Consider the following 14767-nt stretch of genomic DNA (forward strand, 5'->3'; position numbering starts at 1 on the left):
CACCAGTTCTTTGTGGCTCTTTAGTACCCAAGGTAACATTGGGGTCAGAATAAACATATCCCAGAAAGTCCTGCGGAAACTGATATGAAATCCACAGCAAAAAGCCAGCAGGTCCCTGTATCTTACACAGGACTGTGGAACCTTGTAGTTGTGTCGAGAGGCCATAAGATCCACTTGTGGAAGACCCCACTCCCAAACTAGCTGTTGGAAGGCCTTCAAATGGAGCGGCCATTCCCTTGGGTGAAATGTGATTCTTCTATAAAAAAAAAAAAAGTTTGCTTCCCAATTTCTCACACTACAAAAAGATATGGGCTCCTCTGTCATAACTGCAGCGCTGTTTGTTATTCCTAGACGAAGTACAAACTGACCATTTGTCCAGGACGGACTTAACTTCAAGAGAGACAGAAAAATATATCATAGCTCGATCACACTGAGCGGCAGCGCTGAAGCTGAAGATATAAGGCCTTATTTTGGTTCATTCTTTCTGACAAAATCCTTCTTAGATGGGCAAAACCATGTGCACTGCAGGTGGGGCAGGTGTTACTTGTGCAAAGAGAATTAGATTTGGGTGGGGTTTTACTTCAAAGTGAGATCTATATTGCAGTGTAAAAATAAAGCAGTCAGTATTTTACCTGCACAGAAACAAAATTACTCACCCAAATCTAATTCTCTCTGCACATGTTACATCTGCCTCCCTGCAGTGCACATGGTTTTGTCCATCTAAGAAGGATTTTGGGTACTTATGTAGTATCTGGGCTGCCGATTTTGTGATTGTATGCCTTACCTTAAGGCATACAATCAGATGCAATGTGATGCGATGCGATTCGATGCGATTTTGCATAGGATTCAATGTTAAGAAGGTCCTGTTCATTTCCCCACTATCCAAGTGGGCATAGAGTTGATTTTATATAGTGTGGCGAGCGCAGCGAGCCACCGAGCCCGAAGCGTGGCGAGCGAAGCGAGCCCCGCGAGGGGACGCATATTTCTTAAAAAGTATTCTGTGTCCGCTCGCCACGCTTCGGGCTCGGTGGCTCGCTACGCTCGCCACAGGTTTATATCCAACTCCATGCCCACTTGGATAGTGGGGAAAGGAAAAGGACCCCTTTTTCCCATGGAATTCTATGTTAAAATAGACTCAGACCATTTTAACATTGAATCCTATGGAAAAATCTTGACCATCGCATCGCATACGATTTGGTCGCATGCGATGCGATGCGATCCGATCCGATTTCTAAATCGGACGCCCAGATACTACATAAGTACCGGATTTTGTCAGAAAGAATGAACCAAAATAAGGCCCATAGTTACAGCACCCCATACGAGGAGACTTGCATCAATGACCCAATCCATAAAGATCAAGGATTGATCCTGGAGGCGATAAATCAGGAACAAGCCATTCATGTGGAGAGTGTCTGACAGAATGAGAAACTAAGAGGAGAGGGATGCTGAGCATCCTGTGCAATTTTGGAGAATTTCCCACTGAATTTCTCACCAGTGGAACTTGGTTTATTGAACTGTCTCATAAGATGAGGCCATTGTGCCCAACAGCTTCATGCCACACAATCTACAGATGAGGTACTGACAGAACTGAGGTCATCAAGTTCTGTAGGGAACGTGCTTTGGAATCCGATGCAGCGAGGTATTGAAGACCACCTCCATGAACGGAAGGCATTGACAATAAGTGATCCTGAAGTGCAGTACCTGAACCGTGTGATCTAGATGCTGTTTTAAATGCTGAAGCAGCGTTCACGAGCAGAACTAAATTAGGTATGACTGTTAAATCTTCTCTGCGTAGTCAATATCACCGACACGACCTTGGTGAAAACTTGCAGAGCTGTCGGAATTCCCAAAGGTAGTGTCTAGAAAAGACTGTAAGATGTTACAAATGAAAAGAGGGCTATTATCGACAATGAGGGCTGCAGAGCAGCTCTCTAAATCCTTGCCTATAGTCTGAAGTGCCTAGAAGAAAACTGGCATGCTTGGGTTGCAGGGGTGAGGAGTTACAGTAGTTTAAGTGCCAATCCTGCAGTCCCATGGTCCGGGGTGTCACCAGCCCTGCTGAAATAGAAAATATCCTAACTGAAACAGCGTAATCCAGTTCTGAAATCCAACTAGCAGGTACCCCCCAACAGGTCCTGCCTTGTGGATCTCAGGAATTATCCCACCTGCTGTACTTAAGGGTTGCAGTCGAGAACCTCTGGTGCAAACGAATTATTCAAATCTCACATCCGTAAACGGTTTATTTGGGAACCTGCAGTTATTGGCAAGCTAAGATTTCATGGGAACTACAGTAGAGATGCGCAGGTTCAGATTTACACGGATCTCAAAACGGGACCTTATTGGCTATCCTGAGGTCACATGTTTTCGAGACAAAAAATGTGACAGCCGATAAGATTCCGTTTTTGGGATCCGGGTAAATGCGTAACTGCACATCTCTCATTGGAACCTATTTAGTTTTGAAGTAAATTTTCAGAATACCTCCAAAATAGTTTGTGATCCATACATATCCCATATTTTTCTTCTTCTAACATCGATGCCTCGACCTCGGTGCTTTAAAAGGAGAAAAAAAAAAAAATGAAAAAATAAAATAAAATAAAATAAATAAATAAATCGGTTAAATGGAAAAAACAATAATGATACTGGAAAATAGAAAAAAAATGTTGGCATCATTGAAATGATTTCTTTAAACGGCAGATTCGCGCAAGTCTAATGGGATATCAAATCAGGAATGATAATTTGGGTACTTGTTTCCTAGCACAATGGTCCCCCTATACGATTTTTAATTGTATAAGCACCTTAATAGGTGCTTACAATGTTAAATGCACCCCCACGCCACCGCCACTATCAACGCCAACCCGAAGCGTGGAGAGCGCAGCGAGCCCGCGAGGGGCGGCGGTATGCCTCCTCCGACCTTTTCATACCCCCACTATCCACGTCAGCGTGGAGTTGATTTTATATAGTGTGGCAAGCGCAGCGAGCTACTGAGCCCCAAGCGTGGCGAGCGCAGCGAGCCCCGCGAGGAGACGCGCATTACTTCACATGTATTCCGCATGCGTTCGCCACGCTTCGGGCTCTGTGGCACGCCACACTATATAAAATCAACTCCAACGCCGACGTGGATAGTGGGGGTATGAAAAAGGTTGGAGAACGCGTACCGTCGCCGCTCGCCACGCTTCGGGTTGGCGTTGATAGTACGGGTAGCGTGGGGGTGCTTTTAACATTGTAAGCACCCATTACGGTGCTTATACAATTATTTATCTTATAGGGGGCACATTTAACATTGAAAACACCCATTAGGGTGCTTATACAATTTAAAATCGTATACCATTGTATATGCCATACAATGGCGTACAATTCGATGGTATACAACATGGGTCTTCAAACTGTGGCCCTCCAGATGTTGTGAAACTACATGTCCCAACATGCATTGCCACATTTTTTCCTATAAGAGCATGCCAAAACTGTCAGGGCATGCTGGGACATGTGTTTCCACAACATCTGGAGGGCCGCAGTTTGAAGACCCATGGTATACAATTTAAAATTGTATAACATCGCATCGCATACCATCGTATGCGATGCGATGGGCACCATGCTAGGAAACAAGTACCATAATTTGTTGTTACCATAAAAGGCATATGGCCATTAAATCGGGCTATCCAATAATAGGCCATGCTTATGTGGTGAATTATCCCTAATTACATGAAAACACATATGTGCTGCAAAAAGCCAATGACCTACGCGTTTCTGCAGCGCCTATTGCAGAAAAATGGTCTCTTATCTGTGATCTGTTTTTCCTGACTAATCACCAATCAGCTCCGACATTGGGAATAATTAGACACCCCCCAGGGGAGTCCGTTAGTTAGTTAGTTAGTTAGTTCATTAAACTTCAAAGAACACAAATAAATGACCATATTAATGCTGGTCATCTTTAGTAATGCGGTCACCATGTTACTATAACCTACCAGGAAACACAGGCGTCCCAGAAATTAAAAGATCCATTTTATGCTGTGTACTCTCAATTAGATTTTGATTAGATACCCTTTAGATTTAGCCTATTCAACTTTCTTTCAATTTTATTCGATATAAGGGGTGTATTCGATTTTGAATAACATTCTATTCAATTTTGCTTATATAGTCAAAATCAAATCGATCTGAAATGGAATGGTTTCCAGCCTTGATGCCGATAAGCACTCCCGTTTTCTCTACATTGAATACAAAAACAGACTGTACAGGCAAGACTATTGAGAGGATGTTGAATAGGCCAAATCTAAAGGACATCTAAAGCAAATCTAATCAAAATCTAATAGAAAGTAAATTGAACCATGTGTACACCCCATTAGTCTCGCCTGCACAGTCTATTGCTGTGTACACACTGTGATATTTGACATTAGATTTTGACTGTATAGTCAAAATCGCATGCAGATCGCACAGGTTTCTTACCTTGCGATCCCTATGCGCGTTCCCGTGACAGCACAATTCTACACCCAGATAGACAGGGCAGCAACGACTATATAGTGCAAATCTAATGCAGATTGTATGAATTGTATGTAAATAGTACAGAGTTAGCAAAGATTGCATAGCAATCGAATCTTGTCGTACAGCAAGGTAATCTCACCGTGTGTACACACCATATGTTTCTATTTGATATAGACAAAACTGGAGCGCGCACCGAATAGAGATGGAATGCTGCTGGAAATTAGCAGCAGGATGCTGCAGATTTTGACTACATATCAATATCAAATAGAAAGTTAGTCAAAATCTAACCGTGTGTACACAGCAATAGGTATATCAATCTAACACCTTTAGGGACTGCGTCTCTTTCAAGTTATGCAAAATGTCTATATGAAAGGTGTTAACATCATTCTAAAAGTGATCCAGACATGTGCTCACCTACATGGGTGACATATGACCCGCTACTTTGGCCCTTATTCTGATCGGTGCGGCCGGATCCGAATATGCGGCCAGCACCGTGCGTCCTAAACCCCGCCTTCCATACGGATCGCCAACTCCGTCCGTACGTGGTAAGAAGCTGTCCGAACGGACCGCACGTGTATTTCTCATAAATACACCTCCTCCATCCCAGGGAACCTCCTCCATCATTCGATGGTCGTAGACCATCGAATGCTGGACCGAGTGGTCCGCCAGCTCCCGCAACCTCAGACCACACGGGCATTTCTCCGTGCAAAAGCAGGGATCTAGGCGGGCAGCTGACATCCGGCAATGTCATATGTCCGCCCCCTACACGTGCGTCACGGCCGCATTACCATACGTACGCCCAGCGTTTTCATGGGAACGCCCATGAAACGCGGGGTGTAAACATATGGTAATGAGCCCAAACAGCCCTTCACACCCCTCTCCACCCCCTGTTCGTAGTGTACACATTTCATGCGGAATGTGGCCGTGCGTCCGGCTCGCACATGCGCAGAGACGCCTCTGCACATGCGCAAACACAAAACATCGGCGGCACGAACGCACGCGGATATTACCGCACCAACCAGAATAAGGGCCTTTGTCACACCATATTAACCTGCTTCATCCTTAAACAAGTATCATTGCCTTATGAACCACAATTGATAGACTCTTTCTAAATGATTTACAGCATTCACCAAATCTACCTCCGCTTCCCTAGATTTTAAATCTTTTTAGAGGGGTTCCATAATTTAGCTATCTGTACACAATCAGTAACGGCCCAAAAATAAACAGTCAGCAATTATCGGTCTAGTGTATAAGTTAGAGCAGTGGTTCTCAACCTCGGCCCTCAGGATCTTTAACAGTTCACGTTTTCCAGGTCTCCACACAGAATCACAAGTGAAGTAACTAGCCCCACCTGTGGATCTTTTAAAATGTGTCCGTGAATAATGAGTGCAGCTGTGCACCTGCCGGGTGACCTGGAAAAGTAGAACTTTTGGGGGTCCTGAGGACCGAGGTAGATAACCACCAAGTTAGATGATAAAAGTAATCAGTTGTGATGAACGATAACCAGCTGATTGGTTGCTATGGGTCACTGCATAGTGACCATCAGGTTGCCAAGCCTAATGAGCAGGATTGATGCGATCATTTCGGGCACTGCACAGGTTTTAGGACAACGCGGTTGGTACTATTTGGCTGCATTACTGCTATCGCTGCAAGGGCGGATAGAATGATTACTTGTGCATTTACACACCATGCACAGACCAGTTGCAGCAAAGGTAAGGTCTGAATTTACAGATGGGAAATGTGCTTACCCCTTCGTTGCTTAATATGTGCACCAGCAACCCATTCCCGCATCCCAAGTCTACAAAGGACTGCTTCTCCGTTAGATGCTTTTTTGCTCTCTCTTCTTCCCAGAGGACCTATAAAAAAGAAAACCGGTTCGGACAATGAGCCCAAAATACAACCACAAAAGCGCTATGCCACCAATATAAATAAGAACACCTTGTAGAGAGAGGTTCCTCCAATAAGCTTCTAACTGTCATTTTTCTAGCACAGCCTGTAAGATGACAGATAGGAGCTGATTGGTTGGTATTTTTTTCCCAAGATTTGATTAATCTCCCCCCAAATATCTTCAAAGATTCACAGTACAATGGGTTATAGTATACACTGGAATTTGGTCTCTTGTGTTCTCTTGTGGCAATGCCTGCTTGGGACGGGTGGCTTAAAGTCACATGACATCGACGCTAGCCCCGTCTTCTGCGCACGGCGACGGAAATAAAATTCAGTATAGAATTCCTTTTATTACCGAAGGGGAGAGAAATCATTCAGTGGTCAGGTTACGGTCAAAATTGACACTAATAAACTAAGGAGGTCAATCTACTTACTGTAGACCCCAGGATCCACATCCGAAGACAGAACAAAGATCCTTATTCTAGTTCACTCGCAAAGGCAAATATCTTCTCAAATGGAGGGGTGAGGGGGCAGATGTAACATGTGCAGAGAGTTAGATTTGGGTGTTTTATTGTTTCTGTGCAGGGAAAATACTGACTGCTTTATTTTTACACTGCAATATAGATTACACTTTGAAGTAAAACTCCACCGAAATCTAACTCTCTCTGCACAAGTTACATCTGCCCCACCTGCAGTGCATATTGTTTCGTCCATTTGAGAAGGAATTTGCCTGTGCAAGTGAACCAGAATAAGGGCCAAAATACCAATGTAATTGCTAAACCTTAGAAAACTGTCAAAGCTCCGTTAAGAATAAAAGGATTATGGGGTACTTGTTTCCTATCTGGGCGCCCAGGTTTTCTACGTACGGCACCGTAATGAAATCGGATCGCATCGGATTCGGTACTCGATGATGTACGATGGCATACGATGCTATCCGATCCGATTTTACATTGGAATCAATGTTAAATGGTCCCTGAGACCCGATTTTACATTGATTTCAATGTAATAACCCCGCAAACCCACGATTTGTATAGGAAACCCCCCCTGATGGTTTAAAATGCGCCTCCATTGTTAACGCCACCCCAGTATTGACGTTAACCCGAAGCGTGGCGAGCGCAGCGAGCCCCGCGAGGGGCGGCGGTACGCGTCCTCCGACTTTTTCATACCCCCACTAACCATGTCGGCGTGGAGTTGAGAATAGAATAGTGTGGCGAGCGCAGCGAGCCACCGCGCCCGAAGCGTGGCGAGCGCAGCGAGCCCCGCGAGGGGACGCGGATACCTGTGAAGCCCGCGAGGGGACACGGATACCTGTGAAGTATCCGCGTCCGCTCGCCACGCTTCGGGCTCGGTGGCTCGCTGCGCTCGCCACACTATTCTATTCTCAACTCCACGCCGACGTGGATAGTGGAGGTATGAAAAAGTCGGAGGACGCGTACCGCCGCCGCTCGCCACGCTTCGGGTTGACGTCAATACTGTGTTTCTGTGCAGATGTGACAAGGGGAGGGCTTTGAAGGGTTAATAAATACAGTAGTGTTACAGATGGCCCATCCTATGGGCCAACCATAAAAGCGGGAACGAAATCGGATCGCATCGCATCGTTCAATATCGTGTATGTGCATTTGTGGTATCCGATGCGATCCAATTTTTATACGGAGAATAGCATGGTGCGCAATTAACTTAGCGGGCGCCCAGATAGGAAACAAGTACCGATTATGGTACTTCTTTACTTTCACGGCGCCACTAGATTAGGACACATAGGATATCGCGGTCATCGCAGGCATTGAATGCACTAAAAAATCGGGTGCGACGCGATGCCCGCGATTTCCCATAGGGACCAATGTTAAATTTCTCAATTGACCCGATTTTTCTGTTCAATGCCTCAATTGACACGATTTTTCCATAGGAATCAATGTTAAATGGCCCAAAGAGGCCAAATAGACACCCTGAAGTGTGAAATGGCCCCGACAATTGTTAACGCCACCCCACGATCAACGTGAACCCGAAGCGTGGCGAGCGCAGCGAGCCCGCGAGGGGCGGCGGTACGCGTCCTACGACCTTTTCATACCCCCACTATCCACGTCGGCGTGGAGTTGAGAATAGAATAGTGTTGCGAGCGCAGCGAGCCACCGAGCCCGAAGCGTGGCGAGCGCAGCGAGCCCCGCGAGGGGACGAGGATACCTGTGAAGCCCGCGAAGGGACGCGTTTACCTATGAAAGTATCCGCGTGCGCTCGCCACGCTTCGGGCTCGGTGGCTCGCTGCGCTCGCCATACTATTCTATTCTCAACTCCACGCCGACGTGGATAGTGGGGGTATGAAAAGGTCGGAGAACGCGTACCGCCGCCCCTCGCGGGCTCGCCATGCTTCGGGTTGACGTTGATTACGATCTCAGTGGCCTTAGTTATTTCTGATGTCAAAGGCCTCAGCCAACAGTTAGGATACTTTTCTGCTGTAGTACATGAGGTATTGGATGATAATTGCCTTCGGCATAATGCTGACAAAGGTTCCATCCCATGTGCTTTACCTGCTCACTTAATCCCGGTGTGATAATTGCCCATATTATAAATAATAACTTGTCATTAGACTTACTAACAAGTAGGTTGCTATAGCAACATCCTCATACACAAACTTTTCCGGGTCTGTGACTTCAGGCCAGATCTGCGGGGAGAAATATACACAACCAGTTCAGTGACACTCCCATAACACACTGTAGCACAGCATAACAGGGGGCAGACACGTCTGTTATACAGGTTGAGTATCCCGTATCCAAAATGCTCGGGACCAGGAGAATTTTGGATAACGGATTATTCCGTATTTCGGAATATTTTAATATTTCAATGATGTATTTTGAAGTATCTTGCATTTTTGCTGTATAAACACATAATATACACACAAATATATTTTATTACCACATAAAATACACACAAACATATTTTAATTGTTCAAAAAACAAGGTTTCAAAACGTGAAACAAAATGTGTGTACTATCTCAGCACTGAATTTGAATGCCAAGCAATCATTGTCTTGCACATATATAGTGCCAGTTACATATCATGTCCCCAGTGATGCTGTTACATATGTCCCCAGTGAGTTTTTAGCAAAAAAAAAATTTTTTTTCACTTTCTGGAATGTCCGTATTTCGGAATAATTCGGATAACGGATATTCGGATACGGGATACTCGACCTGTAATAGTCTATGGTCTGTTCCATTTCCAACATGCATTTCTAGCATTCTTTGTATGCTAGATTACCAGGGAATGCAAGCGAGCATACGCTGCCAAAGTATACTAACTCCCAGAAAACTGGGATGCTGCTGAAATACCCCAGCGCAGCCCATCTCCGCTCTTATACGCCTGCAGCCTGATGATCGCAGGATCGCACTGTGTGTATAGAGCTTTTCACCTGCGGGCGATGCAAGGCAATGTTGACAAAGCCATGTATTTGGCCTATGGCCAAATCAGCTGTAGTCAAAATCGTAACGATCGATCTGTGCAACCCTTTAAGTCAGTGAAACTAACCTCCTGTGAAACTAGCCAATGGGAGTCTAGGGGCGGGATTAGAAAGTGCGTGTCATGATTTATGCCATGGGTGGCCAAACCGGTCCTCGAGATCTACCGACGGTCCATGTTTTCCAAATCCCCTAGCTGGTGCACAGCTGTAGTCATTACTGTCACATGAACCAATCACCTAGCTGGTGCACAGCTGTAGTCAATACTAACTGTCATGATGATGTGTCAGCAGTTGGCAGGCTCTTGAGAAACAAATGCTAGTGTAGGACTTGCAGTGAAATGGGGTCCCTTGGCGATGGGCTGCAAGCTTAAATGCATTGATCAATTCATGAACTAAAACCCCATTATTTATTTGATTAATTGTATACTAAGGTGAGTTAGTTCATTATGGAGAGTGTTGAGTCCCTGTATTTGTATATATATATATATATATATATATATATATATATATATATATATATATATATATATATATATATATATATATATATATATATATATATATATATATATATATATATATATATAGTACTTGTTTCCTAGCACGGCGCCCACGATATTAAGTTGTATGACATCGCATCGCATGCCATATGCCCGCATGCGATGCGATGCAATTTTTAATTGTATAAGCACCCTAATGGGTGCTTACATTGTTAAATGCACCCCCACGCCACCCCCACTATCAACGCCAACCCGAAGCGCAGCGAGCCTGCGAGGGGCGGCGGTACGCGTCCTCCGACCTTTTCATACCCCCACTATCCACGTCGTCGTGGAGTTGATTTTATATAGTGTGGCCAGCGCAGCTTTTAATTATTACTTGTATTACTTTACATGTATTCTGCATCCCCTCACGGGGCTCGCTGCGCTCGCCACACTATATAAAATCAACTCCACTCCGACGTGGATAGTGGGGGTATGAAAAGGTCGGAGGACGCGTACCGCCGCCCCTCGCGGGCTCGATACGCTTCGGGTTGGTGTTGATAGTGGGGGTGGCGTGGGGGTGCATTTAACAATGTAAGCACCCATTAGGGTGCTTATACAATTTAAAATCGTATACCATTGTATATGGCATACAATTTACAATTGTATAACATCGGCTGCTATCGCATACCATCGTATGCGATGGGCGCCGTGCTAGGAAACAAGTACTGTGTGTATATATATATGCGCGGTGCAGCAGACACTGGTGGGGAACAATTAATTTTTAGGATGTAATGTTCCTCTCACATGGAATGTTCGGCTCTGCAGCCACAGGCACTGTACCTTCACCATCTCTCTGTATTTCTCTTTCAGGCTCTGGTACAGCTTGCTATATTTATCCACAGGTATGAGCGACAGGGTGCCCTTAAAGTCGCTCCTCTTGTCCTCTGTGGACCACTTTGCCAGCCTCGAAAGCAGCTCATTTTTCATCCAGGAGATCTTCGGGTATATAACGCCGTCTGATTCCCAGCCTTCTGAATACAAAGTGAACAGGGAGAGTGACCTGGAAAACATCAAATGGAACAAGGAATTTTAATTATGTGTAGGGAACGGAATAGGCCTTATTATACGATACAGAGGACTATATGAAAGAGGAAGAATAACATTTCCTAAAGGGGAATGAGCGAGATTTCTATCTGGGGAAAATCATCAGATCAAGGAACCTCAGGAGCACACACACGATACATCCAGAGACTGGAATCTGTACGTTCATTTATCTGCAGCCACAGAGCCAGATGCACTAAGCTACAAAAGTGATAAAATGGAGAGTGATAAACAACCAACCAATCAGCTCCTACATTACATTTTTCAATGTAATTTTCTGTGACATGGCAGGTAGGAGCTGATTGGCTGGCTGTTTATCACTTTCCATTTTATCACTTTTGAAGCTTAGAGCATCTGACCCAATGCCTCTGCACAGCTCCACTTTATAATTATTGCAGCAAGTCCTGGCAAAGGGAAGCCGTGACCACTTGTGGAAAGTGATTTGTTTTTCCTTTGTGACACTTTTTTTTTTAGACTTTAAAAACTAGGCTAAAAATTTAGGAGCCTGGGAAATTTGCAGACATCTTATATGCGCAAAGCATTCTGGGACGTCTGTTAAGATGCTGGTGACAGAAATCAGAGCTCGTTATACAGCCTCCCATTGACACACCTCTCCCCTCCAAGTGTAAGTCACTAGGGGCAGGAGTTATGCCGCATGGCCTAATTTCATAGGTGTCATGGAAACCTCCCGCCTTGTCTTGTCCGAATACATTCCCCCATGTCACTGCCTCCAAGTTCTGTTTAACAAATCTATGCTGAAGGCCCACAAATAATTTCCCTGGTCAATAGCATTAGTGCAGCACCGCTGAGAAAACTGCAGCACAACGCACTCAAATTGCATTCGAAATTCCCTTCTGCCATCAGTCAGCACTTTAATGAGAATGTATGACATTTCAGGGGACTGTAAGGTACGCAGAACAGGGGACACATCTAAGTGCATGCCACAGCTCAAATTGACAGTTACCTGTGTGTACCAGTTACCAATGTGTAATAATAATAATAATAAAAAAAAAAATCAATTGTTGAGTTTAACGGCCATGATGTAATACAGTCCAGCGATTTTTGCACTCCCCTCCCACTGGCTATCAAAAGCAGGCAAATTCATTGGGGCTCTACTCTCACCAACTGGGCAGGGAAGATGAGGTTATTGAAGTAATTTCAAAATATTATAAATAAGGATAAATTAAAGACAAAAAAAAAGCACAGCGGACCTAAACCTTCATCCAGCACTGTAATATAAAACTTATTTTCTTTACCCATTAATTGGAATTACAATCTAATTTTTATCTTGATCTGCCGCAGTTCATATTGAAACAACTCCTTCCCTGCCCCTAGCTAAAACAAGCCACCATTAACAAAATAATCCACTACATCAGCACAAACTACCACCGCAAAATGTTAATTCTCGGGTCACATGTGGGATAGTATCCAATGGAAGTCTACTATTATTCTGGCTTTTATTTGGATGTTTGTTGTTTGCAGGTGGTTGTTTTATATACGGGATTTCGAAAGCCATTATAGACCCAACATCGAAGCCCCCCAAAAATGGCCCAAGCGGCATTGCTTATTGTGCCTTGTTCTGAATTATGTTTATCATCTAACTCCAACTAAAAGAAGGCAATAAGGAGACACAATGGTTGCTTTGAAAGCACCTAGCTGATTAATCATAACATCTTCAAAGAGTCAATGGAGTTCATTTCAGACCTCTCCTTGTCTTAATCATGTGGTTATGATGCTACGCAGGCTGTGGCCACAGGAGGGCGATGTGGTGCTAAATTGGTGAGAACTGCCCTAAGCAGGCGCTCAGCCATATTATTGCACCAGCTGAATCTGGCCACTGCAGAGAGGTGTCACCGAGCTTATGCTTGCCATACATCAGAACGATTCCAGGCCCGAATGCACAATTTTCTATGGCTTTTATGATGCATTGTGGGTGTTTTTGTGCACATCGTGTGGTGTTTTGGTATGATTACGATCCAGGCCAGCAAGTATGAGATGGATCGTATGATCTTATGTACGGCACACATGATCTGAAGAAGCTGGCTATACACCTGAATGACCTGATCGCATGCAGGTCGTCAGTGCTATCTTATGAGCGATCAGCTTACGACCACAATGAAAGCCAACGGATCATATGTGCAGCACATATGCAAGGCTGACCTCTTGACCCGCGGGACCACGCATCGTAACATTACTCACAATGTGCATCCAATCCGCCGAAAGACCATCTAGATTGGACGTCCGTGCACAATATCATTCAGGTGTATGGGGGCCTTTAGGACGAGTATGCTGGGAGTTGCAGATCTTACGATAGAGCTTATGTGAAATTACACACATAAGATCAATTGTGTGTCTGGTAAGCTGCTGGGTGTAAGGATTGAAGGTTTGAAAAAGACTTATTTACCATCTAGGCTACTCCAGGCATGCACAGAGACTGTCACCTTCAATCATCCTGCAGTGCTCCAGTCCCTGACCAGCGCCGCGTGCGCGCGACCAGTGCCTCCTGCAAAGTCATCTCAGTGGGTGCGGCTGGATCGCAACTGCGGCCTGGTCAGTGCAGTGTCTGGCGCTGGCTCCCCACTCCAGTATAGGCCTCAGGTTTCTCCACATGGACGCCAGCCTCCAGCATGGGTGCTGCCATGTTGGACCTAACACATGCTTCCCTCAAGCCAATCCAAGTCAGCCATCATCCCACTGCAGCCAATCATCTGTGCGCTCTGTCTATAAAGATGCAGAGACTAGACTAGGAAATCAGTCAGTGCAATGTTGTCCTAAGTCAGCATTCTTAGCTCACTGAGTACTAAATGCTATCCACAAGCATCTGCAGCCTGACTCCCTCCAGTGTCCAGATCAGGATATTGCATCCTCTATTACAGACTACCTGATCGTCTACAATACCAGCTATCCAATTTACCTGTAATAGGTTCCTTTCTTTTTCTCATTATCACTACAGTTACCAGTCACCGTTCAGAGAGACAACATCAATATTCCCACCATAGGTGGAAATCTGCTGTTGCCATTATCCTCATTGGCGAGCCTCTCCAGTGTCTGTACTAGTGATACTTACCACAGCATACTTACCTGCAGCGACAGCTGCAACCAGTCTCCATTGATGGTCAACATTAGACAGAGCAAGTCCGTACTTACCAGTGATCCCCTGGCTCCTCCTCTTCAGTGACTACTCCTCTACTATCCCTAGCGGTCCCTTATGCAGTCTAAGCTCATTAAAGAACCGAGCTTCCGGTACACTCCAGCTCCAGTTCAAAGTCACCATTCAGACACCGGGGAGTTCAAGGCAAATCGTGACACGATCCAGATCGGAAGCTGGTCTTCCTGATGTATGGCCAGTTTTACACAGCCATCAGACCAAAGAG

The 14767-nt window shown here is 45.0% G+C and overlaps 1 protein-coding gene across 3 annotated transcripts in view; it reads right to left on the reverse strand.

Moving 5' to 3' along the window:
* The window catches only part of TRMT44 (tRNA methyltransferase 44 homolog), a 39418-nt gene that overhangs the window by 14299 nt on the left and 10352 nt on the right, over positions 1–14767 (reverse strand). For 2 of the 3 annotated variants that reach the window (XR_014450700.1, XM_083152475.1), the window contains exons 3-6: positions 11097–11352; positions 8951–9019; positions 6225–6332; positions 2479–2550 (exon numbers count right to left, since the gene is read on the reverse strand). Coding sequence is in view for 2 of the 3 variants with exons in the window: in XM_083152475.1 (XP_083008601.1) it covers positions 2479–2550; positions 6225–6332; positions 8951–9019; positions 11097–11352 (505 nt within the window). In the remaining variant the exon portion in view is untranslated. The remainder of the gene's footprint in view (positions 1–2478; positions 2551–6224; positions 6333–8950; positions 9020–11096; positions 11353–14767) is intronic. The other variant, XM_083152559.1, reaches the window with a different exon arrangement.

This window comes from Crinia signifera, chromosome 1 (genome assembly GCF_055691185.1).
Source record: "Crinia signifera chromosome 1, ASM5569118v1, whole genome shotgun sequence".
In the NCBI taxonomy this organism is placed as follows: domain Eukaryota; kingdom Metazoa; phylum Chordata; class Amphibia; order Anura; family Myobatrachidae; genus Crinia; species Crinia signifera.